Raw genomic sequence first — 23,524 nt, 5'->3', positions numbered from 1 at the left:
GTCAACAGGTAATTTTTAAATCAAGACTCATACAAAATAAGGAGAGTGCCATGAAATGTTTCAAGTATTCAGTAAACAACAGCAAAAAAAAAAAAACATATAAAAAGCAACAACAAAACTAAACTAATGAATTGCCAGGTGAGATGTGTATCTAAAGTAGCACATGGGACAAAAAAACAATATATACATATTTACATACCTGAGACAAATTTCATTTTGAGTTATGCTGAATAGATGAAAGATTAGCATAAATCTGTGAATATTTAAATAGGAAATTAATACAACATTATAACCAGGGGGAAAAAAGAGGCGCCTGGCTGGAAACAGAAAAACTTAGCGAAGACGGGGAAGCCGACCACAGAACTCCCCTGCACACTACAATGCCCGCAGTACCAGAAAGAGCTGCTAATACTACAAAATATTTGAATGCCTGGAATCACAGTCAGTGAACCAGTAGTACTTCTTCAGGCTTCTTCTCACTCTCTTAATTATACGTTTCTGGATTTTTGGCTTTTGCCCATCTCCCACTGACTTCTGCGTGTTCAGAGACGCCAAGAAACCCAGGCTGATTACAGTCATGAGACAGAGACAGGGAGCAGTGCAGGCCTAAATCTTCCCAACGAAATGACACGAAGTGGGAAACAGCTGGCAGAGCAAAAGACAATCCTTTGAAAAAGTCTGAAACTCCTGCTGAAGAGGGGCAGAGCTAAGAGATCAGACTCGAAGGGGAAAGTCTGCCGGTCCGTGAACAAGCCATACTTACAGAGCGAGCGTTTGGTCTCAGCTCAATACGGGGAACTCCCCATCCTCGGGGCTTCAGAAGCGGAGACAGATCAACACCTCGCGGATCACATCCCAGATCTTGGATTCTGTTCAGTGATAAGAAAAGAGATTAACAAAATCTGCCTTGCTATGTAAAGAGCCACATGAAAGGAGGTGCCCAACAGCATCCAAGCATTCAGCTAGGGAGTACTTGTACAATAAAAGGTCATAACTCCATACACAGTGAAGCAAAATTAATTCTTGGGAAACCCCCATGAAACCAATCGGGAGCAAACACGAGCCTCCGCTCCTCGGCTCCTACACGATTTAACGTTTCCGCGGACGACGAGCAGCACGGCTGCGCGAGCAGCAGACACGTCCGCCTCGGGTCTGCCACGGGCCTGTGGCGCATCCCTCACCCGCAGCGGCGCCCGCCGAGAGCCGGCGAGGAAGGAGCTGGCGAGGAAAGGCCACCCCGAGCGCGCAGACGCCGCGACGAAGCCAACCCCCGAATCCCAACAGGGCTTTTCCAGCCGGTCGGCGGACATCAAGGGTAGGGCGACGGGGCCTCGGACGGGGCCGCCTGCTCCTTACGAAGTGAAGGGAAACCGCGTTCGCATTTGCCGCGCAGAAGGGTTTTAGCCAACCGCTGCTGCACAGAAGCTGCAGGGAGGCGCTAGATCGTTTTGCAACCCCCCCCCCCAAAAAAAAAAAAAAAACCACCCAAAAAACAGTTCAGTGAGGATGAAGCTCCATCACGTCGTTCCTCTGCGTTAAAAAAAAAAAAAGGCACCGTCGGGCCAAGATCGCCCCAGATATAGGGAAGCTCAGTCGGGTGGTTCAGTTTATTTTCACACAGGCGCAAAAAACCTCGGAGGGAGCCGCGCTCGCCTCGGGCCGCGGTGGCCAGGACCGGGGCCGGGGCCGTGGCAGGCGGCCACCGCCCGCCCGCCGCCCGCCTCCGCCGCGTCACATGAGGCAACTTGGGGCCAATGGCGCCGAGGCGAGGGGCCGGCGCTGCGCTCGGCACCGGGGCCAGCTCATTCAAAACACGGCCCGGCTCGGGCGCCCGCAGCCCCGCGCCGCCTCCCCCAATGGCTCTGCCGCCGCCCGGGCTCGGGCGGTCTCGGCGGCGCCGGGCGCTGCGCGGCGGGGCGGCGGGTCGGGGCGCGCCCTGAGGAGGGGGCGAGGCGGCTCGCCGCGATGCCGGTGAAGAACCGGTACAACCTGGTGGACGATGGCTGCGACTCCCGCGTCCCGCTGCACAACGAGGAAGCCTTCCAGCACGGCATCCACTTCCAGGCCAAGGTGAGCGGCGGCGGCGAGGGCTCCCCCCCCCCCCCGTCCCCCTCAGCGCCGCGGCGGCCATGGCGGGGGCTCTGAGGGGAGGCGAAGCGCGGGAAGCCGCCGGCCTGGCGCAGCCCCCGCCGTCGCACCCCTGCGGCCCCGGCTCCACACGAGGCGGGCACGTCGCCCACCCGCCGCCGCCCTCCTCCTCCTCCGGGAGCCCCGCGGCGCCGAGGCCGAAGGCTTCGGGCTCCTCCTCGGCCCTCTCCGCCGGGTTGGGGTGGGGCGGGGGGGGGATTAACACCGGCGTCTTGGCCTTGCCAACATCGAAATCAAACAAGTTGCATTTTTTTCCCTAGCGATTTCTCAGACGTTTAATGCTTGGAGGCCTCCCAGTGCCTTTCCTTTGAGAACTGCTCTGGAAAGACACCCCTTGACCGGCGCACGCGTGCCGGCCGTGCCCGCCGGCCTATCCTTGCCCCGGTGGATGGCTGTCCTCGACGCCATCGGGCAGGCCGCCGTCCTTGCCTCCGAGCGCTAGCGGTATTCCCCTGGCAACTGGCAGACTCTTGGGCGCTGCCCGAAGCCGTTCCAGCACCTTGTTCCACTTGGCCTGTTCACTGTGTGAAAACGCGCGTGTGGGCAAGGCCTTTAATTTAAACCCTTGCGAGCTTGAGGTATCGGAAAGAAACACCGATGTCGTCAGGCGTTTCGCACTGATCACGAAGAACGGCCCGGCGTTACAACCTCGCTCCTTTGAGTCAGTGGCTCCGTTGTAGCTGACGCTCTGTAGACAGTACAGGGAACGAGGTTATAATTTAGCTGACAAGAGGAATTGCATTTCGCTGGAGCAACTCTAGGGTTCCCCCCCCCCCCCGCCACCCCGTTTGCAGGTGGCCTAACACAAATTAAAAATGGAATTTATGTCTGCTGCCTCCTGGGCTGTAAAGAAAGGGAGTATATTCAAATAAAGCTTTAAAATATGGATTTTTCTGCATTTCAGTCTTCCTGCTAAAGGAGCTGCAAGTTTTAAACAGTGTATAGGATAGATCTGTGCAGACAGTTAATCACCTATTTTAAAAATCTGTCTCTTCCTTAGGGGAGAAAAGCCATCTTTGAATTGCTTTTTTAAAAATTAACATTTGCTATGCTGCAGACTATGTTAAGGAGAAGAAAAATCCTTATTGTGACTCTTAAAAAAAGTGAAATGACTGTATCTTTAAGTGGGTGAAATGGACTTCTTGAGATTGACAGCTTTAGGAATACAGTGCTATTCAGAGACTGGATAACATGCTGGAAGATGTGTGGGTCGAAGATGAAGTTTGCATTACCTTAGTAACATGCTTGCTCAGTTCGGCTCCAGAGTCTGTCTCCTCCAATTAAGATGCTTATTATGGGTACATCAGTCTACTTGCAGCTCTCAAAATGACAAGGCTGCTAACCAGTTACCCAGGGTCTCACACCAGGCAATCTCACTGATGATGTTCAGTCTCTAATCTGTACATACCAAACTATATTACTTGCCCTATAATCTTCAGGGATGAACTTTAATGCCTTTAAGTTAAGAGCTCAATACCACAAGCTGCTTGTGGAAGGGTTCTTCTGTTTGGGTGGAGCTCAGTGAGCCTGGCTGGGCTCTGTTAAGGCACTCGGGTACCCAAATTCGGTTGTAAGGCCAAAGCAGAGAGTTTGAGTATTTTCTTTCGTGCCTTTTCTGTCGTCAGCGCTCCTCCTGCCCCTACCTGTTCACTTATCTTTGATAGTGTGGACTGTTCCCCACTGCAGCTCTGTTGTTCACAATACAAAGCCAGCCTCATGCACGGAATTGGTCTGAATTACATGTGACCGCACTGACAACCACCTCGGAGTTGGGAGCAAGATGCTTGCAAACCAAACAGGCCACCGCGCTTCAGTGACACTGATATGCCCTCAACAATGAGGGCAGAGGGAAACCCTAGCTCTGTCTCTTCCTTCCCTGCTGCCCTCAAGCTCTTGTGGTCTGAGCGGTTTGGTTCCCCTGTGGTTTACCAAAAGGGTACAGCTGAAGTTACAGCTCTTAAAAATGCTATTTTGCATAGACATTTACAGAAGCATCAGGAAAAGCAGATGACCTTTCAGACTGCTTGCTGTGTTTATTTCAAGGCAGATAAAAGAGCAGTAAATACCAAGCTAGGAGAATCCATCTCTGAAAAGCCCTATTAAGTAGAAGTTTTCAAAATAAAACCCATTACAAGCCACATGATCCTGTGAATTGCCAGCATTACAGGAGAGAAATAAAAACGCAACTATGTCAGTAACAGCAATAGCTATGGAGCTGCTTCTGGGGAAGTACTTATATGTATATTTGTATTTGAATATTTGTAGGGGTCTCCCAACTAGCTGCCCCACTTCCCCCTCCCCTCTCTGCAGGGGAACAACATTCAAAAAGCCCAAGTCTCCAAAGCACACAGTCAAAAACCAAGTGTGACTCATGAACCAAATGCTCTGGTAGAGAGGGACTAAGCTTTGTAAACTGCCCTCCGTCCCCCACTAATCTGCCTGCTACAGCTGCACTGAGAGATGGGCTGCGGGTTTCAGTGAGGGAAGGGACAGACTGCACTGGAAAAAACCCCATGCCACCACGCAGGGAAAGGCAGTCCCAATCCAACACCCTCCTTTCAGCTGCTGGACTTCCAGGGCAGGGACAGCTTCCAGGGTGGAGAGGACAGCATCCCATGCTGGCTACTGCTGGCTGGGGAATTCCCTCCTTCCTCCACTCACAGAGACAAATGGCATTTTTTATGCCCTCCCCTTGCCAACGTGTCCTTGACATGCAAAGTCTTTCCTCAGACCCTTGGTGATCCACACCACTTTCTGTTCACATGCCCCACACGCGATACTGCTGCCAGCAGAGACTGCATGTTTTCCTCATTCCTAGGGCCAAGCTGGCAGCTTTGTGCCCCCCAGCTTGGCAGCTGCTTGGGCAGCGCTCCCGTTTGACAGGCCTGCACCTTGTGTGCTGCCGCAGGTACCCACTGTGCTGCAGCAGAGTCCTGGCACAGAGCTCTTCCTACCAACATGTGCATAACCTTAGTTGTCTGCTTTGGCATATAAGCCTTATAACTGAGCATAAGGGGGAAGTACAGTCACCACAGGGGAACAGCACACAGCAGGGAAAAATGCCAGCAACATGAAGCTGTTGTCCTACAGGTCTTCCCTGACAAACCCGCGTAGCATCAGTGGCATATTGACGCTACATACAAGAGAACAGGCAACCAACTTGCAGAAAGCCGTAGGTGTTGTAAACTGGTTGAGGCGGAGATGCTGGGAACCTGGCAGCTGCCATCTGCCTTGAGTGTTGGCTCCTGAATAAGAGGAGCTGCTACATTTGCTGGAAGGACTGATGTTTACACTTATATGCAGATACGGTATGCCAAAGACAGCAGCTATCATGTTGGTGCAGGCTCAGCTGGGCACCTTGTTCAGGACTGCAGCTCCTATGAGGGTAGCTAAAAACAGCTGGTGTGAGATATAGATTTGAGTGTATTTACTGGGAGTCTGCAGACAGTTCAGCTGGGCTGACCAAGCAGAGAAAAAGCAGTATCTGGAGGGAAGGATGGTCCAGGCTGAAAAGTTAGGCCAAGAACACAAAGAGCACGAACCTTTTCCAGCAAAGCAAAGTTGTTGCACATCCTGGCAACTGTTCCACTCCTTATGCACCTTTAGCTTTGAGTCAGGTGTAGTGGAAAATTAACAAAGGATGGAGCCCCGTTTTCAGGCCTGCAGAACTGTGGTTTGATTAATAACTGAAAGTGCCCTACAAAGCGCTGGTACTGCCAAGTCCTGCAGGAAGCAGTGAACTAGAATGTTTCCACAGAGAATACAACAAATTTAATAACTGATTGTCCGGTGACTCTAAAGGCACATCCAGAATTTGAATGAGGTCAGAGGCTCACACCCAAAGTTAGAAGTCCATTAACAGCTCGCTAACTTTGATATATTATCCACGACAGATATTCCTCTCATGTCCTGTGTCAAGAGAGTTTAACCAAGCAGAGAGATGCCGTTTGTTTCAAGGAAGCCTGTGCCATTAACTTGTGCATTACTTTACAGACTATCTCGCTGTTCTGTCTTTCAGTATATCGGTAGCTTGGATGTACCGAGGCCCAACAGCCGCGTGGAGATTGTGGCAGCCATGAGGAGGATTCGGGTAAGTTCAATAAAGCTGAATCCCATGTGGGATAGAAGGTTACATTCGCTGCAGTGATCTGGTTGCATTGTGTTGTTCTGGCTTTTCCCTTCACCCTTCTTATCTGGGAGCTCAAGTCTCAGCAGGCAGGATGGTAACATGCTTTTCTAGAAATTCCTGAGGCATGCAAGGATTGACTAGCCCCCTGTTCTTTGCAAAGAGATCAGTTAGCAAAGCTTGAACATAGAGCCCTAGCTCCTGTCAAGCAGGTATGGGGATTCTCCTTGAACCTTAAGAGTTTTATTTAGCCTGTTTTTTTGTGAAAAAATGAGACACGCACAATCTGCACCACAGAAGCTCTTGAACTCACTCACTGGTTCCAAATATATCATATTATTATATATATTGAAATATCACTGGCCTAGCTGTTACGATGGATGTAAATCCCACTGGATTAGACTTTGTGGATTCTGCTGCTCCTGGAACAATTTGCTTGCTTTTACCCAGTCCTCCATGCAGTCTTACAGTTCCTGTTTCTCATCAGCAAGTCTACGCTCTTCTTCCTTTAGCCCTTTATTCTTCAAACAGTCTGTGAATGGTCACCAGATTTAGCTGTCATTAGCAGTTCAACTAGCTTAAATATGCCTTCTGTATAACCCCTTCAAGTATATCTACCCCCAAAGGCAGTGCTGCTGTGGTGCCTGGCTGAAGTTTTGCAGGAGTCTTAATTCTGAGGTTGTTCATATGTCTCACATCAGCTGAAGCAGGTTTGAGAATCTTCCATTTAAAGCTTTGAAGGGATTATCCTATTCACCCTCCCCCCCACCATGTTTAAGCATCTAATTTTCATTTAGAATAGTGCTTTTTAAACTTTGTCTGTAACCAGCTGGGGAGCTGATGTATTCAACTCCAGCCAAGCACAGAAATGAGATTCCCCTGCTTTTGCCCGCTCATACTATTAGCACAGCTCTTGTTCAGAACACAGCACGGTAGCAATCTGAATTGTCTGATTATTTACGGAACAGGTGAACATCCATAGGAAGCAAAGGTAATAGGTGAGGGCTATTGGGACAATTTAGATGCTGATGCAACTATTGGTATGTTTTGAGCTGAAGTGAATTTTTGGCACCATACTTGACATTGCATAGCAAAAGTGGCTTCTGATCCTTAAGTAAGTAATACCCATGTAAGCAAAAAAAAAACAAACAAACAAAACAGTTTCTAGAAAGCGTGATATTCTGCTTTCACACCTGCTATTGCTATGATGACATAGTATCCAGCTTGGAGTCTTGGCAGCACTGTAACATGTACTATGTGAAGCATACTATGTGAAGCATATAACAAACCACTCTGCATTCACCGGTGCCCATCAATTAATCTTATCACACAATATTTTGAAATAGGCATCCTGTATTCTCTACTGGGTTTTTAATCTTGGAAGCCCTTTCTGAAGAGAGAGGGCTTCCTCTTCCATGTGTGTATTGTACAGCAGGATCTTATTCAGGCACTTCCTGGCTGCTGAGCGGAAGATGCTCCTCTATTGAAGATAGTTAATTGGCACTGATCCTTAATTAGAGCATAAAGAATGAACTGGGAAGTCTTTGAAGAGAATTCTAGTGCACAGAGTACACAACCTAGGAAGGGAGGGAAGATGGGGGTTATTTATGTAGTGTTCATTTGCATGCAGAGGCCTTGTCTATACCAGCGTTCTTTCCCATGGACTCTCGGCAGCACCAGTTGTAACTGGGAGGAAATACTGGAAGAAGCCATTGGCAGAAGCTTGTATTCTGCTACCATCTTATTGTGAGTGGTGGTGCCTATTTGCACTGCAAAAGTGAGAAAGGTTCTGCAAGCCCTGCCAAGCATTGGCAAGGGCATGTTTTGCAAAAGCTTTCATCCTTTGTGCGCTCCAGTGTTCAACTGGGATTCTCTACTGGAGCAGAAGAGATGAGCTGCACAGTACAAGCCCTAGCACGACATCTCCTATGCTACTCCACATGCCCTGCGACATGGGAGGCAGCCTTAGCCAGCACTGGAGCGGTCCCTGACAGGAGCCGGTGGAGTCCAAGGGCAGCCCACTGGCACAGGCAGGTTGTTACTTATTGCCACTGCCACTCCAAAGGGGGACCAGGGAGGAAGGTGAGGAGTCACAGCTCCGGTCTTCAGGCAGTCCAACCCCTTTGTTTTTTCCAGGCTTTGACAGAGCTGGTTACTCTGGTCACTTATTACCAAATTAATACAGGCTCTGAAATTGCCTGCCTAGTCCTATGTCTGATTCTTGTCTCCAGTCTGTGATTAAAAGCACTCACTGTAGGGAAAAATCTTGAGCTACCTAGCACTGAAAGTTGGCCTCAGACTGTAGGGAGGTGGGGGGGAGAGAGAGAGAGGGAGAACAGCCCAGAAAGCAGCAGCTTCCTATCCAGTTGCTAAGTTTGCTCCTTGGCATCTTACTGCCCTAGTGTTTTGTACAGGGCTCTTTTGCCAGTCACATGTGAATTATGCCAGGAAACCTAGGTGGAGTTCAGTGGTCTCCACTCATCAGCTGAGCAGTCTGCTTACAGACTTCAGGACATGCAGTGTGCACAGGTATGGGACATTACTCCCAGAGAGCCTTGAATGACATTAGCCTGCTGAAACCTTGATCTGTTCTTTTGCAGTCGGGATTTAAGATGCACTCTCATAGTAAAGCTTAAATCCATACTTCTTACTGAATGGATGCTTGTGGAATTACTAGCAATACTCCATTAGTCACAGATTTGATTCCCATTTCACAACAGTCTGGAAAACCTTGTCTCATCATGTTTGTGCTTCCACTTGAGGGAATGCAAACGCAATAGGTAGAATAGGGGAGTTGCTGTGCTTGGTTTCCCATTATGCAGAGCTAGACAACTGTAAGTTTGCTAATCCTCCCAGTGGATTATTAGCTGCATATAAGCTGCCATGTTATTATATGATCCTCAGAGTTCAAGCTAATCCCTCTACCTCCTCTTGCCCTGTGAGGGGAGGTGATGAAATTAGTTTGCTGCTTGAATAAGTACTGAAACACTGTGCCCTGACAGGCATATCAAGTTCCAGTTGCTGTTTATGAGAGTGAAATTTGCCGTGCAGCTACAAGCACCCAGTGTGGGAAGGCGTTCCTCCACCTCAAAAGCAGTGGGAAACCTCTTCTGGAGAAGCAGCATGCAGTAGCTGCAGAGTCTCCTGCTGCTGCCTGAAGCCATCCAGGCCTGGGTGTGTGGCAGTACTCCTTCAAGCTCCTGCATTCAGAGTCAATTTTCTGATGAAGCTGGCTTTTTTTCTGAAGTGGATTCATCTGCAGATATTTGAGCCTTCTCAGAGCTCTAAGGAGCTTATGTACAATACAAGATTTTTCTTTCTGCAGAAGTCAAGTGGCAGCTAATGTAAAGGATGAAAAAGTCCTTCTCAAGGGCCCAAATAGCTCTATGATGCAATAGAGTAAACCTAAATTTAGGCTTTCCCTAAATACATTACTCTTCATTGTCCATTAGAGAACCCTGAGCTAGCCAAGTTCTCCCCATAGCCAGGTGAAGGCCCTCACTGAAGAGGCAATGGAGAGATGCTAAGAGGCCCAGGCAACACTGAGACTACAACGGTAACAGGAAAGCTTTGCTAAAGATGCTTATAGGTACAGGCCTAGGGTAAAGAAGAGTTTTGTAAACCACAAGGCATTTTCTTGAAGATCCTGAGGTTACTTCAAAAATGTTGCCCTGAGAGAGCCCCTAGGGAGCGGATGGCTTTATGAGGAGGGTTAACATGGCAACATCCTATGCATCCTTTCCCCAGCTTCCAGAGAGTTAACATTGACAGAGGAGAAAGAGTCAGCTAATTCCCTTCCTAGTGCAGCACTAACCTTGGTGGAGCACTTCACAGCCAGTCAAACAGCCCTAGTGAAATGCTGCTATTTTGAGGGGTGAGTTGTCCAAGCACGCTTTTGGAGTAGCGTCAGAGCCTGTCATACCCACAGATACAGCCTCTTGCCAACAACTCACTAAGTCACTCCATTTAATTACCTTTAAGGCAGAGAGTTAGTTTCCCTGCAATTTACACTGTAGGAATCTACAAAGCCTAGAAATTTCAGGCCTGTTTGGAAGGTCTGACTGGTGACTGAGCAGGTATTAACACTCAAAAAGCAGCCAGATGTTGGATGGTTTATTTGGTTTAATCATTTCGCAAGGGAACAGCCTACTGGTGCTCTGCCCATCCAAGTACCAGGATGAACAAACTGGAGGCAGGCATACAGGCTAACAAGTTCTTTCTGTTACCTTCATATTTCTTAGTTCTAATTTAATTGAGAAAGCTTTTTTCCAAAGGCCAGCGTGCCAGAGAAGCAGAAACCATTTATAAAAACTTGCATTAGGACACTTCAGAAATGCCTGAGTTGGCCTTGGAGTGGGAACCTGGTTCTTACTCAAGCCTCCTCCTTTTCCTGCTAGTTCTTGCTGCATTTGTGTTCTTAAGCAGTTCTTCGGGCCTCAAGAGTTTCCCAGTTTCTCACTATGGTATTCTAGTGAGGAAGAAGTGCTATCTAACCACACAGTAAAAATCACATCGACTGCCAAGTATCAGCTGGTAGTGCTGAAGTGTGACAAGACATCAGTTTAAATTGGAATGAGTGAAAGTTACAGTCTTACAGTGCTACCTCCTAAGCAGAGGTGGCAGAGACAAGCTCACATAACCTGTCTCTCCTGCACCACAGCAGCGCCCAGTCTGACAGCTGGACTGGCTTCACATGTCAGCTTAAAGTGACAAAGGGCTGGAAACTGCAGTGGTTCAGGAACCAATACGGGTGCCATTTATCTCCTCTTGCTACAGAAGGAGAGGAACCAGGTGGAGAGCTGGGGGAGGGCAGGGTGACTGCCTTCAACCATCTCAGTCTAATTTGTCACTGTGTAGGAGGGCTCCAGAGATAGAGACGTTTAATACACTTGTTCATGGGATTCTTCTAGAACACGCTCCCTTTGGTTTTCTTAGGCAGACACCCTTCTTACTACAGATGAGAATTTGGCCAACCTTGCTGCTGCATAGAGTCCCCTGAAATATTTTGCCTATAAGCCCTTCCTGAGTTATTATGCTTGGGGCTAAACTTTCCTGACAGCTTCATGTTAATCTGCGCTGGAGTTGTGATCAGCACTAAAAAAAGACAGAGGCTGAACTCCCAGCTGCTGGATTTCTTGGTTAGCCTTTACAGCCCCTCCCATTTAATGAAGCTGTTGGCTCAGCTGCAGCTGAAGCACACGCTCAAGCGTGGAAGCTCCCCTGTGCAAAGCAGCAGAGCACTTGCCCTGGTATAGACCTATGTAGCTGCACGCCAGGATGTGTTGTTGTTGGATGGAAGCTTGTTCTGCTGCAGTTCCTGGAGGGCTTTTCCTTTCAGCCTCTTTAGGAGCGCATCCAAGTGCTCAGCTAATGACAACCCTGGGCCATGAAGGAAAACAATGCTAATGTCTAAAAATATTTCAGCAGTCTTTAAACTGCTGGTGTGAACCTTGCCTAATTCTTAAGAGTACCTGGTATTCTAAGGAAAGTTCAAGAAAAATATTACTGTTCTTATAAGGTTAGAGTTTAAAGCACATGCCATCTTATGTATCTACTCCAAATGGCTAGCACACTATGACCAGTCAAGAACACAGCTGATAGGATGGCAGAGGTGGGGGAGAAAATGTTCCATGTGCAGGATGGTAGCAAAGTCCCATTTACTAGATACTGTATAAGCGGGAGGGCTGGGCCATGTCAGTTTACTCAAGGCCGTTAAATAAATATTGTCATCACATACTCAGTGACATTCACTGGACCGCATGAGGAACAGTATTGTTGAAGATGGTCCTATGCTGGGGTCATGGGTCCACTTAACATTTAAATCAGTAAACATGGAAGGAGTACCTCAGATAGACAAGTTTCACCAAGCCTCTACGTTTCTCTTCCTCTCTCTCCTTCCACCAGCAAAAAGACAATGTATTCTCCCCCAGCATATGCTCCAAGAGACTAGATCTTTTTCTAGGATGCCTTCCCTTCCTCTGTAGAGGATCATGCAAGGATTGCTTACACTAATACATATTAGACTGAGCCTATAGCCTCCAGGGGAAAGGAGTGGCTGTAGGTGTCCAAACCCAGCATACATGAGCATGTACACACTTGCCTTGGTACCTTTTGCAGAAGGTCTAGCGTCGGTGCTGGCTGTTCTCCAGAGCAGAGCCTAGGAAAGGCTCATGCAGCTTCACGCTGTCTGTGCATGATGAGGCTACAGCTGACCCTCCTCAGCAAAGGCTGCAAGTCTACATTTCCCCCCTCCTCCCCCCCACCAAAATATATATATCCAACAAGGGACCTGGTGACTTCATCTGGAAGGAGATTTACAGGAGTTGATGGATACCCTTCTGTCCTGTCCCTACTCACTGGACCTTTCTATACTTCTGTCTCCCTGTCCAGCAGGCGCCACACCTTTGCTGTGCCCTTGTCTGTTATCTACTTTATTTAGGGGGGAATACTGGTCAACAAGGCAGAGCTACAGGCATAGAGAAGGATGGTCACTTGGACAAGCAGGCTAGGAAAGCTGCGATCAAGTATAAGGGTAAGAGCAGAGAGGTTGACTAGGCTCAAGGGCTTTCTTGCCACATGTCCCTTCTCTCCTGCAGGCACCTGGTGCCCAGAGCAGGGCTTGGTCCTGTTCCCCTACTGCCTGCAGCAACAACAGGACAGTCACACACAGGATCCCCTGTGCTACACAGTGACAGGGAATTGAGGCAGTTTAAGGTTTCTTTCACACAACATTAGGCTAATTGCTTTTACCTTTCCAGGTCCTAGCAAAATACAGCAAGTGTTTTCAGGATGGTAATTAAGTGTTAATTGCAGCTAAGTTTAGTCCTAATGCCTCATTAGTTTGTTTTCCTCTACTTGTTGCAGCTATAGCACAGTCTCCTTCGAGGGGGGGGATCAGGCTGGGCTTCCTGGGGAAGTGCAGGGGTCCTGCAGCTTGCCAAAAGGGTTTAGACAGTCCTAAGCGAGGCCATGCAGAGAAGCCTTTTACCTCTCATACCCAAAAGGATGAGATCCTGGTGTGGAGACAGAGGGCCTTAGGCCTAAATAGTCTAATTACCATTTAGGCACCAGCTGTGCTGGTAGGAGACTCTGCTGTGCCCAGACACACACAGTAGCCTGATTTTACAGCGCTGGGGATTTTGTTTCCCTTCCTCTTACTCCTTCCCTGGAGCCATCACCAATGCAGCCCCCTTTGCCCCTCGCCTTTGCCCTCTTGCTTGTTAGAGGATTAGTTACTGGGTTCAGCAGATACTGAAGCTTCTGTTTTTCAGTATCCTCCTCTATTAAAAAAAACTTCCTGTGCCACACTGCAAACACCAGCAGAGTTTGGTACCCCACAGCCTCTTCCCTGGTCTCAGAGGAGGTAACAGAGCTGAAAGACATGCTCTCAGGGCAGGGGGTTACATTAGCAGATGATAACCATGTTACAGGCCTTACCTTTCTGCAGCAAGGCATCACTTGTCTCCTGTAGATGAACTCACCGGCAGAAGGCTTGGCCAGAGTCCACATCTCCCTGCAGGATGAATGACCTCAGCCGAGATACCAGCCTGCCCCTACCCTACACTGACACCTCAGTGATGAGCTTTGCTCCAGTGACTTTATAGCCTCTCCCCTGTCCCAGTATGCCCTGCAGCAGCCCTGATTAGCCAAAACTCCTTTGGAGACTACATCTCCCAGAAGTCCCTTGCCATAAAGGGGCTAGGAAGGGGGCAAGCTGGGGTTAGGGAGGCACAGGGTAAACAGGACCATGCTGGTAGTGGGGTTGGCATAGCTCTTTAGACAGTCTTCTCTAGGTGTGTTCTCCAGTCCATGACCATCTTGGCATGTTCAGTTGTGTTTCATACATGTGGCACTTCACTAGACTTTTAGCAAATTTAATATTCATAAACTGAAGAAATAGCTTTAAAAATATGGAAGCTGTTTTTATAGAAGAATGGAGTCTGCTGGGTCTCAGGCTAACCCAAGCTTGTTTTACCTAAATTCCACTCTCCATGCTACCGTAACGCAAAGGGAAGAAGCTCTTAATGAAACTTTTTGCAGTGGTATCATGCACCGTGTTTCTAAGCAGGATTGTGTGGTTGTGATGGAGAACTGACTATGCTCTGCTTGTTCGTCTTGAGTAGGAGGAGAAGAATAAACACTTTTTAGATAGCACTGAGAACCTCGCCTTCTGCTTGCTGCTTGGGAATGTTTCATGGTATAATAAAGACACCTCTCTTAGAAACCCTTACAGATGGCTAGCCTGCTCATCTCCAGCCCAAAATCTTGCCATAGAGTAATAATTATAGTTTTCTTTTGCTGCTTAACTTCTGAGTTGAAATGAGTGGAGACTGGTTTAACTACGAATGCATGTCACTGTAACAGGAGACAGCGTCAAGTTTCTCCTGTAGCCACATGCTACGACCTAGTTTTTCAAAAGTGAATGGTGATTATAGATGCTTCAGTTCTTACATCACGTTCAGAGAGTGTGCTACGTATGATTGATAACAGATGGATGGAGGGATCAGTCAGTGAAATGTGTCATCTCTAAGCAACGGTGACCTTTTAATGCTTTCCTTGGAGTACTGAAAACTGGGTAGCTTCTCCAGTGAGGGGGTGGAACTAGTGAGGCATATTGATATTGTTTTGCATAAGAGTCATGATGGATTGGAGTTTAGTTGAAGACTAATAAAAGCAGCAGTTAAGCAGATAAAAGCTAAATTAAAATGTTAGTACTAAACAGAACAAGGCAAAGCTCTTTGTCTGATGTTAAATCTTGGCACTTAGGTATGTACATTTTAATCATAAAATAAAGTGGCTTTAACAGTATTATCCTTATATTACAGAAGCATTTGAATTCACTAGCTAAAATATCAGCATATGAAATCTGTGCAAAGCTTTTATCTAGTTTCAAATAAAGTAACTTTTTCAACAATTATGTCACTAGCTGTAGAGCCTTAAAGAGATGAAACATAACAGCTTTCAAATTACATTATTGTATAGAACAATGAGCCATGACTCAAAGCTTCTACTGTCTCGGTGTCTGAAAAAATGTAATTGAGATGGCAGCCAGGGTGGTAGTAAGCACACTGGATTTACTTCTTAATGAGAAGGTGCCTTAATCTGAGCAACAACTGCATGGGCAAGTGCAGATAAACTGGGGTTGACCATGGGGTGAAGCGCCTGCGCTGTAGCTGGAAGAGCGGAGCGACCATCCTCCTGCATCTTATAGGAGCTCCCTCCCTGATTTCCTCCAAGGACACGCCTGATCCAGAACAGTTTGGTGTATTTCAGGGATAGGAACAAAACAAAACAGCCCATGAAAAAACACAAACTTTAGCCTGCCCCAAGGGTGAAGCTATCTAAATGCAGGGAAAATCAGCTTGTAGCTATAGTGCTAACCTAGTGTTTTCACGTCAGCCTTTCTGGTTCTTAGGTTAATAGTGTCTGCCCCAGCAGGGGAGGAAGGTGCCTGGTACCGCAACGATGGGTGCCTTTATAGATGCTGTCTTGATTCCTGTCAAGTGCAAGAGCTCTTTATACTATATGGATCACTGTTCTGAGGAAAGGATGCCCTGAGGGACCATGACCACAAAGCAAAATTTAGCCTAGTAAAATATGATTTGCTAACAAGAGCTTGATTCTGTGCTTTCTTTCTTCGTTCTGCTTTTGCTGTGTACTAAACGAGGCCTGAAGGCAAACAGAATCCATGCTGCTTAGCATAATACTCTGACAAGCTACTTCATGTTTTGACCAAATAACTCTGATAAATCTACAGAATAAAAATCTTGAATGGATCCCTGGAGGAAGGGATACCTTGATGAGGGAGCAGAGATTTTTAAAAGGCTTCACACAATTGTTTTCTTCCTTTTCTGTCACACTGATTAGATGTTCTCTGAATGGCCTTTCCCTGGACCAGATGGGTTATTTGGACTAATTGGCAACTGCCTGACTGTACTGAGGGCACCTGAGTCACTTCCCCTCTTCCTCCATCCTTCTGTCACTGCTGCAACTGGTGACTAGATACCAGCACCGGGTGGGTGCTGATAGAAAGGAGGATGCTGCCTCTTGGGCTGCAGAGAACATCCCAGTCCAGGGCTCTGAATCACTGCGCTGTCTGCAAGGCCAAGTCTAACGACATCCAGGGATCCCAAACTATCTGATCTCCAGAGTTCTCTCTCCAAAAATGAGCTCTTTCCTTTTGTCATGGGTAGAAGAGCAGAGAGACTTTTTAAGGCTAGATGCAGTGTGAGGGGAGGACCAGACATTTACAGCTGGCCCAAAAGAGGGTATCTGCACACAGTTCCTGTTCAGGCATGTGAATGCTTCAGTACGACTGGCCAAACTGCTGATGTCTGTCCTCAATACTGGCTGCCTCACTGCGGGCTCGTGGAGGTCTGCACCGAGGATCCAGTATTACAAGGTGAGCTGCCAACAGGAAGCTGTTTGCCAGCTGCTCAGCTTCCTGCTTAACACTCACTTTATTATCTTCGGAGGGCTTTTGAATATTCATTCCCGATAAATCAGTGGACCCCATAAACACACAGGGTTGCCCTCTTTCCTGTAGCAGGGCAGAAATGTAGGTTAGGGCATTTGCTCTGAGTAGGGCAGCTCTGTCCTGCGCCCACTGCAGAGCCATACACAGTTCATGGAGTGCTATGGTTCAGTGATCTCAAGCCATCACAGGCTGGTTCAGGCCTGCTACAGCCTGCACTCCATGCAGTTAATGATTACTGGGCCCAAACTTCCAGCCCTGGAACATTTTGTCCTTTTAACATTGTTGCCTCCCCTGGGGGGAATGCTAGTCTCCTGCGAGTCCTGCTTCCTCATGTCCAAGCCCAGGGCACGACAGCCTGTAAACCAGGGGCAGGAAACACTGCTTGTGGCTAATCATTCACAGCATGAGCACAGCGCTATCACTGCAGGCAACATTAATGTTCCTAGCTTCACACCTCACTGCTAACACAACTAGCCCTGGACCACTGGGATTCGCAGTGGAACGGGCAGGAGGGAAGTGGAACTGGATATGAACACCAACCAGCACCACAGGCCTGGAAACGGCTGGTGAACAAGTGATCTGGTGGCCTCTTTTGTCCAAGAGCCTAAAAGCCTAGCACAGCCTGCTTGCCTCTGCCTTGTCGCTCAGCTGCAATGCTCTGGTACAGTTTTAATTACAGGATCACTGTAACAAACACTGATATGGTAAAACCTTCTTTATCCATACTCTCTGCTAGCTAAACCTGGGCTGCATTTCTTATCATGATTCACTAACCTCAATAGCTCCTCTGAGGCTAATAGAGTCCTTGAACTGCTTGATAGTCTTGAGTTTTGGAGATGACACAATTGGCATCCAATTTTCTTTCTCCGTTTCATGTAATAACACTTCTGTTTCCAAACTTGAGAGTAAGATTTTATGGGCATTTAAAGGAGAACCCATAGACCTTCCTTTAGATTTAGGGATCACCGCAGTCCATTGGAAATTTTATTAACATTCAGTAATTTTTAACCAAAGGCCACTTAGCAAGAAGTAAGCCCAGCTTTGCCTCACTGCTCAATGCCTTCACATCTGGGTAACACGTAGGGTGACTAACATCTGCCCATGAGCAGCCTGATAGGAAAGGTCTGTGCTCATTTGCATTCTCTTTTGCTGAATTCCAGAAACATGCTTGATACAAGAACTCTTGGGTAGCCATTTAGAGATATACGTGCACTTGGTGTATTGTGCAGGACAGTTAAGGTTCCTAAGTCCCACTGACTTCAGAAGGAATCACATGGTTTAGAAGTTGGTCTTACAGGCTGCATCTAAACATGAGACCTGACTCTCTGCTGATTTTACTAGGGAGGCAAGATATTTCAGAAGCAAGGGGTATTGCGCGCCTACAGAAAAGTCTCCTTGCCTGGCAGTAAAGTAGATGATTTTGTGTGAGCATGCGCTGTCCCTGACTGTCTCAGACCAGCATGTAGCAAGCGTGTTTATGAAAGTAGCCAGCATTGAGAAATCGAATGGTTTGGCTGCACCCAGGGCTGGAGCTAGCAAAGGGCGCTCTGCCACGAATGCAGAGAACGAAGCCTGATTGCACCCAGCAAATGAGGCATGAAACATAGCCTGCAAATAGCAGCACACTAAGGAGCTCTGCATCCCTCACATTTTCATTCTGGTCTAGTTTGTAATCAAATACTGTTTCTGAATGCAAACGTAGATCAGTTTTTCATTCTAGCTTGAGTTCTGCCTGCTCAAAAGTAGAGAGATGCCTAGTCCAATTTCCTCTCTCTGCTGCAGATAGGCAAAAAAAAAATGCAGGTTCCTCTAATAGGTGGCCAGGAAAAGCCATGAGGTGCCTGGAAGACAGCACCCAGAATGCATATGATACTTGATAGTGAGTTGGAAGCCAGAAAACGGTCCCTCTCTGCAGAGTTTACCGAAAGCAAGTTTGAGTCATGCAGAGGCAGCATCTCCAAATTTTCTTGAAAACAAACTAGGTTCCTGCTCCTCCTTCAGGTAGGTATATGCCCCAGGTGGGCGTGCTCAGGCTTACTCTCCCCTGACATGCTGAAGTCACACTAGCTTTAAGGAGGAGGCTGCAACCAAGCCATTTCTCCTGGCTGCAGAGCATCAGATGCTAGAGAAGAACCACCAGCAGAGCACCTATCCATCCGGGGAGCAGGCCTAGGTCTAGGTTGATTTATTTGCTGATCAGAACAGGCAGGACTTTTCTTTCTTCTTCTGCATTCTTAACCTCCCCTGCCTCATGCTGAGCCTCAGGAGCACTGACCGCTTCCTGCCCACCCCTTGTTGCCATCTGCAGATGGCACAGCTCATCCAGCCTGACTCACTAGCTGCTTTACCTTCTGATTTGCCATCCTCCTTCATTTTGACTGCCTAAACTAAAATAGCATTGTTACATAACGCAGAGGGAAGTGCTGCATTTAGAGGCCTGAAATCCTGGCATCTGCCTTCTTTAGAGCTTCAGCATGGCAGCAGGACGAGGAATTCCCCCCATCTCTGTGCTGTGTCAGAGCTCCTGTCAGGGCACTCATTAAACACCCTACACACCCCTACACTTGCACTGCAGCTCTTCCACCCACGCAGGAGCAGCATGGTGGGTCCTGTCTGCTCCTGCAGTCCCACACACTGCCTGTGCTCTGAACTGTCCCTCTGCTCCCCGAGGAACAACTGTCATGAACGTTCCTGCAAAGAACCACAGAAGAATGAAATACTGGCTTTTAGTTTATATTCTCTCTCCAAACAAGCTATGTAGTGAACAAACAATGAACACCCGCTCCCAGAGAGCCAGCAGAGCAGTCCTGTTAATCACCACTGTCCCATCCCTTGTCCCTTCTGCCCTCCTTGCCTCCAAGAGCATCAGCTCCTCTCCCATTTCCCCCTCTGCACAGCTCAGCTGTGGCAACATCAAGTGAGAAGTAGGCAAGGAGCATCTCCCCCTGCTCCTCTGATCAGCCTCCCTCAGGGTTGTACGTCTCACCAATGTGTCACCACGTGAGCAGACCTGTGAGGCTCATGGGAAAGAGGGGGGTGGTGAAAGTACGAAAGGGTCTTTGAAGCAAGCAAAAATCCCCAGTTGCTCCCTGCTCATGTATTTGTGCAGACAGTATTTCATGGCCTGGGCTGTGTCAGCTAGGTGCTGTGCAACTTGCTTAGCAGGAGACAAGCTGTAACCAGGACAGTTGATCGAATGCAGTAGAAAATTAGCATCCTTACTTTGTGGATGAGAAACTGATGCACAAAATATTCAGTTACCTTTGCACAACCATGCAGGGGGTCTGAGGCTTTTTCATGGAGCTCTCTGTGCCTGCTGCAGAGTGCTGGCTCCTGTTCTTCTGAGCTTTGTTGTTTGAATATTTATGAACAAAGTTGTAAATAGATTAAATCTGCAAATATATTGTCCTACACACCAGGCCAAAAGGTAACTAGGATATGAAATGTATGCAGAAAATCATCAGGACCTTCTCTTCCAGGGCCTCTTGACACTGATATTTATAGGGAAATACAGAATTATTTAAAGGTGTCACAGTGTATTAATTGCAATTTCACTTTCCAAGGGCTATTTCAGGTGAATCTGACCTGCTTATAATGCAATTAGCACTTTTTTGTCTAATCTAGTAACTCTTTGAGGTAGGAAACCATTTTTCTGTTCATGTGCACTCAGCACCTGGTACATGAGACTCAGGTAGGGGGCAGGGAATCCCAAGACACTACTTCATTACTGAAACTAATTAATCATCTAAGCTTCCCTCTGTCATTGTAAGACAGAAGAACAGGAAAAGCATCCGCTTTACGCAGCAGTGGCAGGTCAGCAGGGCACATGTGAGAGGCATCGCAGAGGTCTGCACGCTGCGACGCTCGGTGCTAACACTGGGGTGGACGTGTACGTTAAGGTTAGACACAGCCTGGAAACTGCAATCCCAACTGCCCTGATGTTTGGCAATCAGAGTACACTGCCACCAGTTTGAAGCCTGATTCTCAGACATGCCCAGAGCACTTGCTCCGGTTCCCAGCCTCCCCTTACAGATGGGTCGCATTGCAAACAGAAAAAAGTAATTTGTTTTCTACTGCTAAGTGAATGGAGGTAGGGAGGAGAACAAGACCAAGCTTCCCTGTGAGCTAGGACCAGCCTACCCTGGCAAGGCAAGGCCAGAGTGGCTGTGTGTGGGAAAGCTCCATATTAGACCTGGGGACAGCAGGGGGTTCCTGGAAGCGGCAGCTGAACAATGGTGCTTTTGTCAGGGAGGCACCAAAGGCCAGATGATGTCACCTTGCGCTGGGCTGTGAGGCTGCTTGTGTCTCTCAGGATGGAGCTCAGCAGCATCACAGTGTCTCTTTAGCAGGGATGAGGCAATGAAAAGGCTGCTTTTATCCCACCCTTTCTAAAAAGCAGGCGATGAAGCTTTGTTCCAGAACAGTTTGTTTCTTTTCAAAGGTGGAAATCTCTAGCAAGAGCCATTGCCTACCCCTCTGCTCCCCACCAGCTCCCATCATGTGAGGGAGCTCTAGTTTCTCCAGGGGTGTTTGGCAGCTCACCTTGCTCCACACACTGTTGACTGGCTCAGAGCAGCAGCTAAACACCGGCTATATCCTTTGGCTTCACCACCTCACCTAAAGGTGAGGAGAATTTAGCAGCTCATCTCTCAGACACACCAGGGCGTGGAAAAGGGTTCCTGAAGGTTTGGCAACTGAACTGAGGCACAGCACACTGCAAATCCCTCAGCATGGTGGCTTCAGCTTGTGCAGCCCTCTTAGAAACTCTGTTTCTTAGGCCAGGAAGTACAATTGACCAATTTTGAGGGCACCAGGCAGATCTTTACTCAATATACACACCTTGCAGCCAAGGAGCTGACCTTAGTTTGTACTGAGGTAAGTAGGTGCCTGTTTGGGTTTCTTCCTCACACTAAGCAGCAGTTTAATGTTTCTCTCCAAATCTACCTGTGCTGTAAATAGGCTCTCAAAGTCATCGAGCATATGGCTCAAGACACCCTGTAGCACAGCCCTCCTTACCAGAGCGTAATGGGGTCTTGAGCTCCTCTGGAGGCCAAAAGCAATTGATGGGTGGGTGTTAGGGAGTACTTCTGGGGCTCACAGGTGTACATGCCATGCAATGGAGATATGTAATGCTCACCAGCAGCAGGTGCCATAAACTCTGGATTTCAACTTCCTGCGCTGTCTTGACTTGCCAGGTGAACCTTTGATGAATAAGCCACTTCCCCCATGCCTCAGTTTCCCAAGCTGAAACTCAACTTAATGTTTACCAGCTCAGAGAAAAGCTACAGTTCAGTACTCATGGTCAAAAAAAGTTTGAAGAGGGGAAAGCAGTGTTCCAGGGGAAGGTCTTCAGATTAGCCAGCTCCCAGTGCTCATTGTTATGAATATTTATAATGCAAAAAGTTGTCAGGAATATTTTGCTGAGCTGTACAGCCCCTTTCCTGAAAGGAACATTTTTCCCAAAACACTGCCTGGCAGGCTTATTTACCCCAAATTCTCCATGAACCTTAACTCCACCAAGGTACCAGACAGGAGGAGTCTGTGACAATAGTGGGCAGGATGTCTGTAAGGCGTTATAGAAAGTAAACAAGCTCTTTGAGCTGAAGCAACCTGGCAGTGCTTCATTTTAATACAGTTGGAGCCCTAAAGCTGTTGCAGGGAGTGCCTGGAAAGCCTGGATCCACACACTGGTCTCCTGTTATCCACAAACTGCTTATCTGTGGCTTCCAGAAGGTGTGGCAGAAGGGTGGGCGCTCATACTGCTTCCTAGGGAATTTTTTGCTAGACCCTAAGCAGTATTGTGGCTTCACTCACATACACCACCCTGTAGTCAGTCTCTAAAGCCAAAATAGGAATTAGCACAAGGCAGGCAGGCCAGACGTGCCCAACATGCCTTTTGTTGCCTCTTTCAGAAACCTCTGTCCCCAAAAGAGCATCCCAAAAAGAGACAGAAAAGGCCTGTGTCTCTGCAGTGGTCTGAAACATGGCCAGAGCCTGAACCAAGAGGAGCTGTGCTGAGCTCACACTCCTATTTCTATTTACAGGCAACTCAAGAAGGAATTTTGAGAACCGCATTTGTGATCTAAGCCTGAGACCTAACTAAACATGGCTGAAACACATACATGCTGGCTGAGGGGTTGTGGGGCACAGGTCCAAGAAAACCACAGATTAGACTAATTAAAATACCACTGACAATGCCAATTTGGAGACTTAAGAAAGGCAAATATTTTCCTAGCTTAATTCAGGATTGTTCTATTCTCTCCACTGCCCTGCATCCCTCACCCTCCTCAATCTGCAGCATGGTTCAACTTTAGCTTCATCAAGAGCTTGGCCACTGAGTCGGACCATTAGCAAGGGGCTTGGCCAACTATCTCATCACTAACAAGGTGCTTCTGCAGCTCCATTGGCACCAAGGAAACTGTGCACATGGCCACACAGTCTGCCCATGGGTGCCAGGGAGCAGCAAGGGCTGGCTCCTCCCTAAGTGAAAGGGAGCTGGAAGCCAGGCATGATAACAGCCAGTAGGGCAGAGACCTCACCAGCAGGTCCCATCCCATAGTACCTGAGCAGTGCAGACCCTGAGATGGCAGCCAGGTTTGACCAAGAGTCCAATCAGGCAAGTCCACGGTGATGAGGCAGCTCTGAAGACAAGCCAGGAAGTCAATCTGCAGGTCAGGACCTGATCTAGTGAGGGTAACTAGGGTCACACACAGTCCTGCAATCACTTGACAGGGACATCCCAATGAGACAGGTCCAAAGTCAAGCCAGGGAGT

At 48.0% G+C, this 23,524-nt stretch overlaps 1 protein-coding gene across 2 annotated transcripts in view; it reads left to right on the top strand.

Annotated features, from left to right (window-relative positions):
* Nucleotides 1-1,901: 1,901 nt before the first annotated feature.
* Nucleotides 1,902-23,524, top strand: part of LOC104148077 (carboxyl-terminal PDZ ligand of neuronal nitric oxide synthase protein-like) — a 40,527-nt gene continuing 18,904 nt past the window's right edge. The window contains exons 1-2 of one of the 2 annotated variants that reach the window (XM_068914540.1): nucleotides 1,902-2,070; nucleotides 6,167-6,238. In XM_068914540.1, the coding sequence (XP_068770641.1) occupies nucleotides 1,966-2,070; nucleotides 6,167-6,238 (177 nt within the window). In that variant the 5' untranslated portion in view covers nucleotides 1,902-1,965. The remainder of the gene's footprint in view (nucleotides 2,071-6,166; nucleotides 6,239-23,524) is intronic. The other variant, XM_068914541.1, reaches the window with a different exon arrangement.

This window comes from Struthio camelus, chromosome 20 (genome assembly GCF_040807025.1).
Source record: "Struthio camelus isolate bStrCam1 chromosome 20, bStrCam1.hap1, whole genome shotgun sequence".
NCBI lineage: Eukaryota > Metazoa > Chordata > Aves > Struthioniformes > Struthionidae > Struthio > Struthio camelus.
The sequence above is the reverse complement of the archived record's forward strand: the minus strand, read 5'-3'. Positions and strand labels throughout refer to the sequence as shown.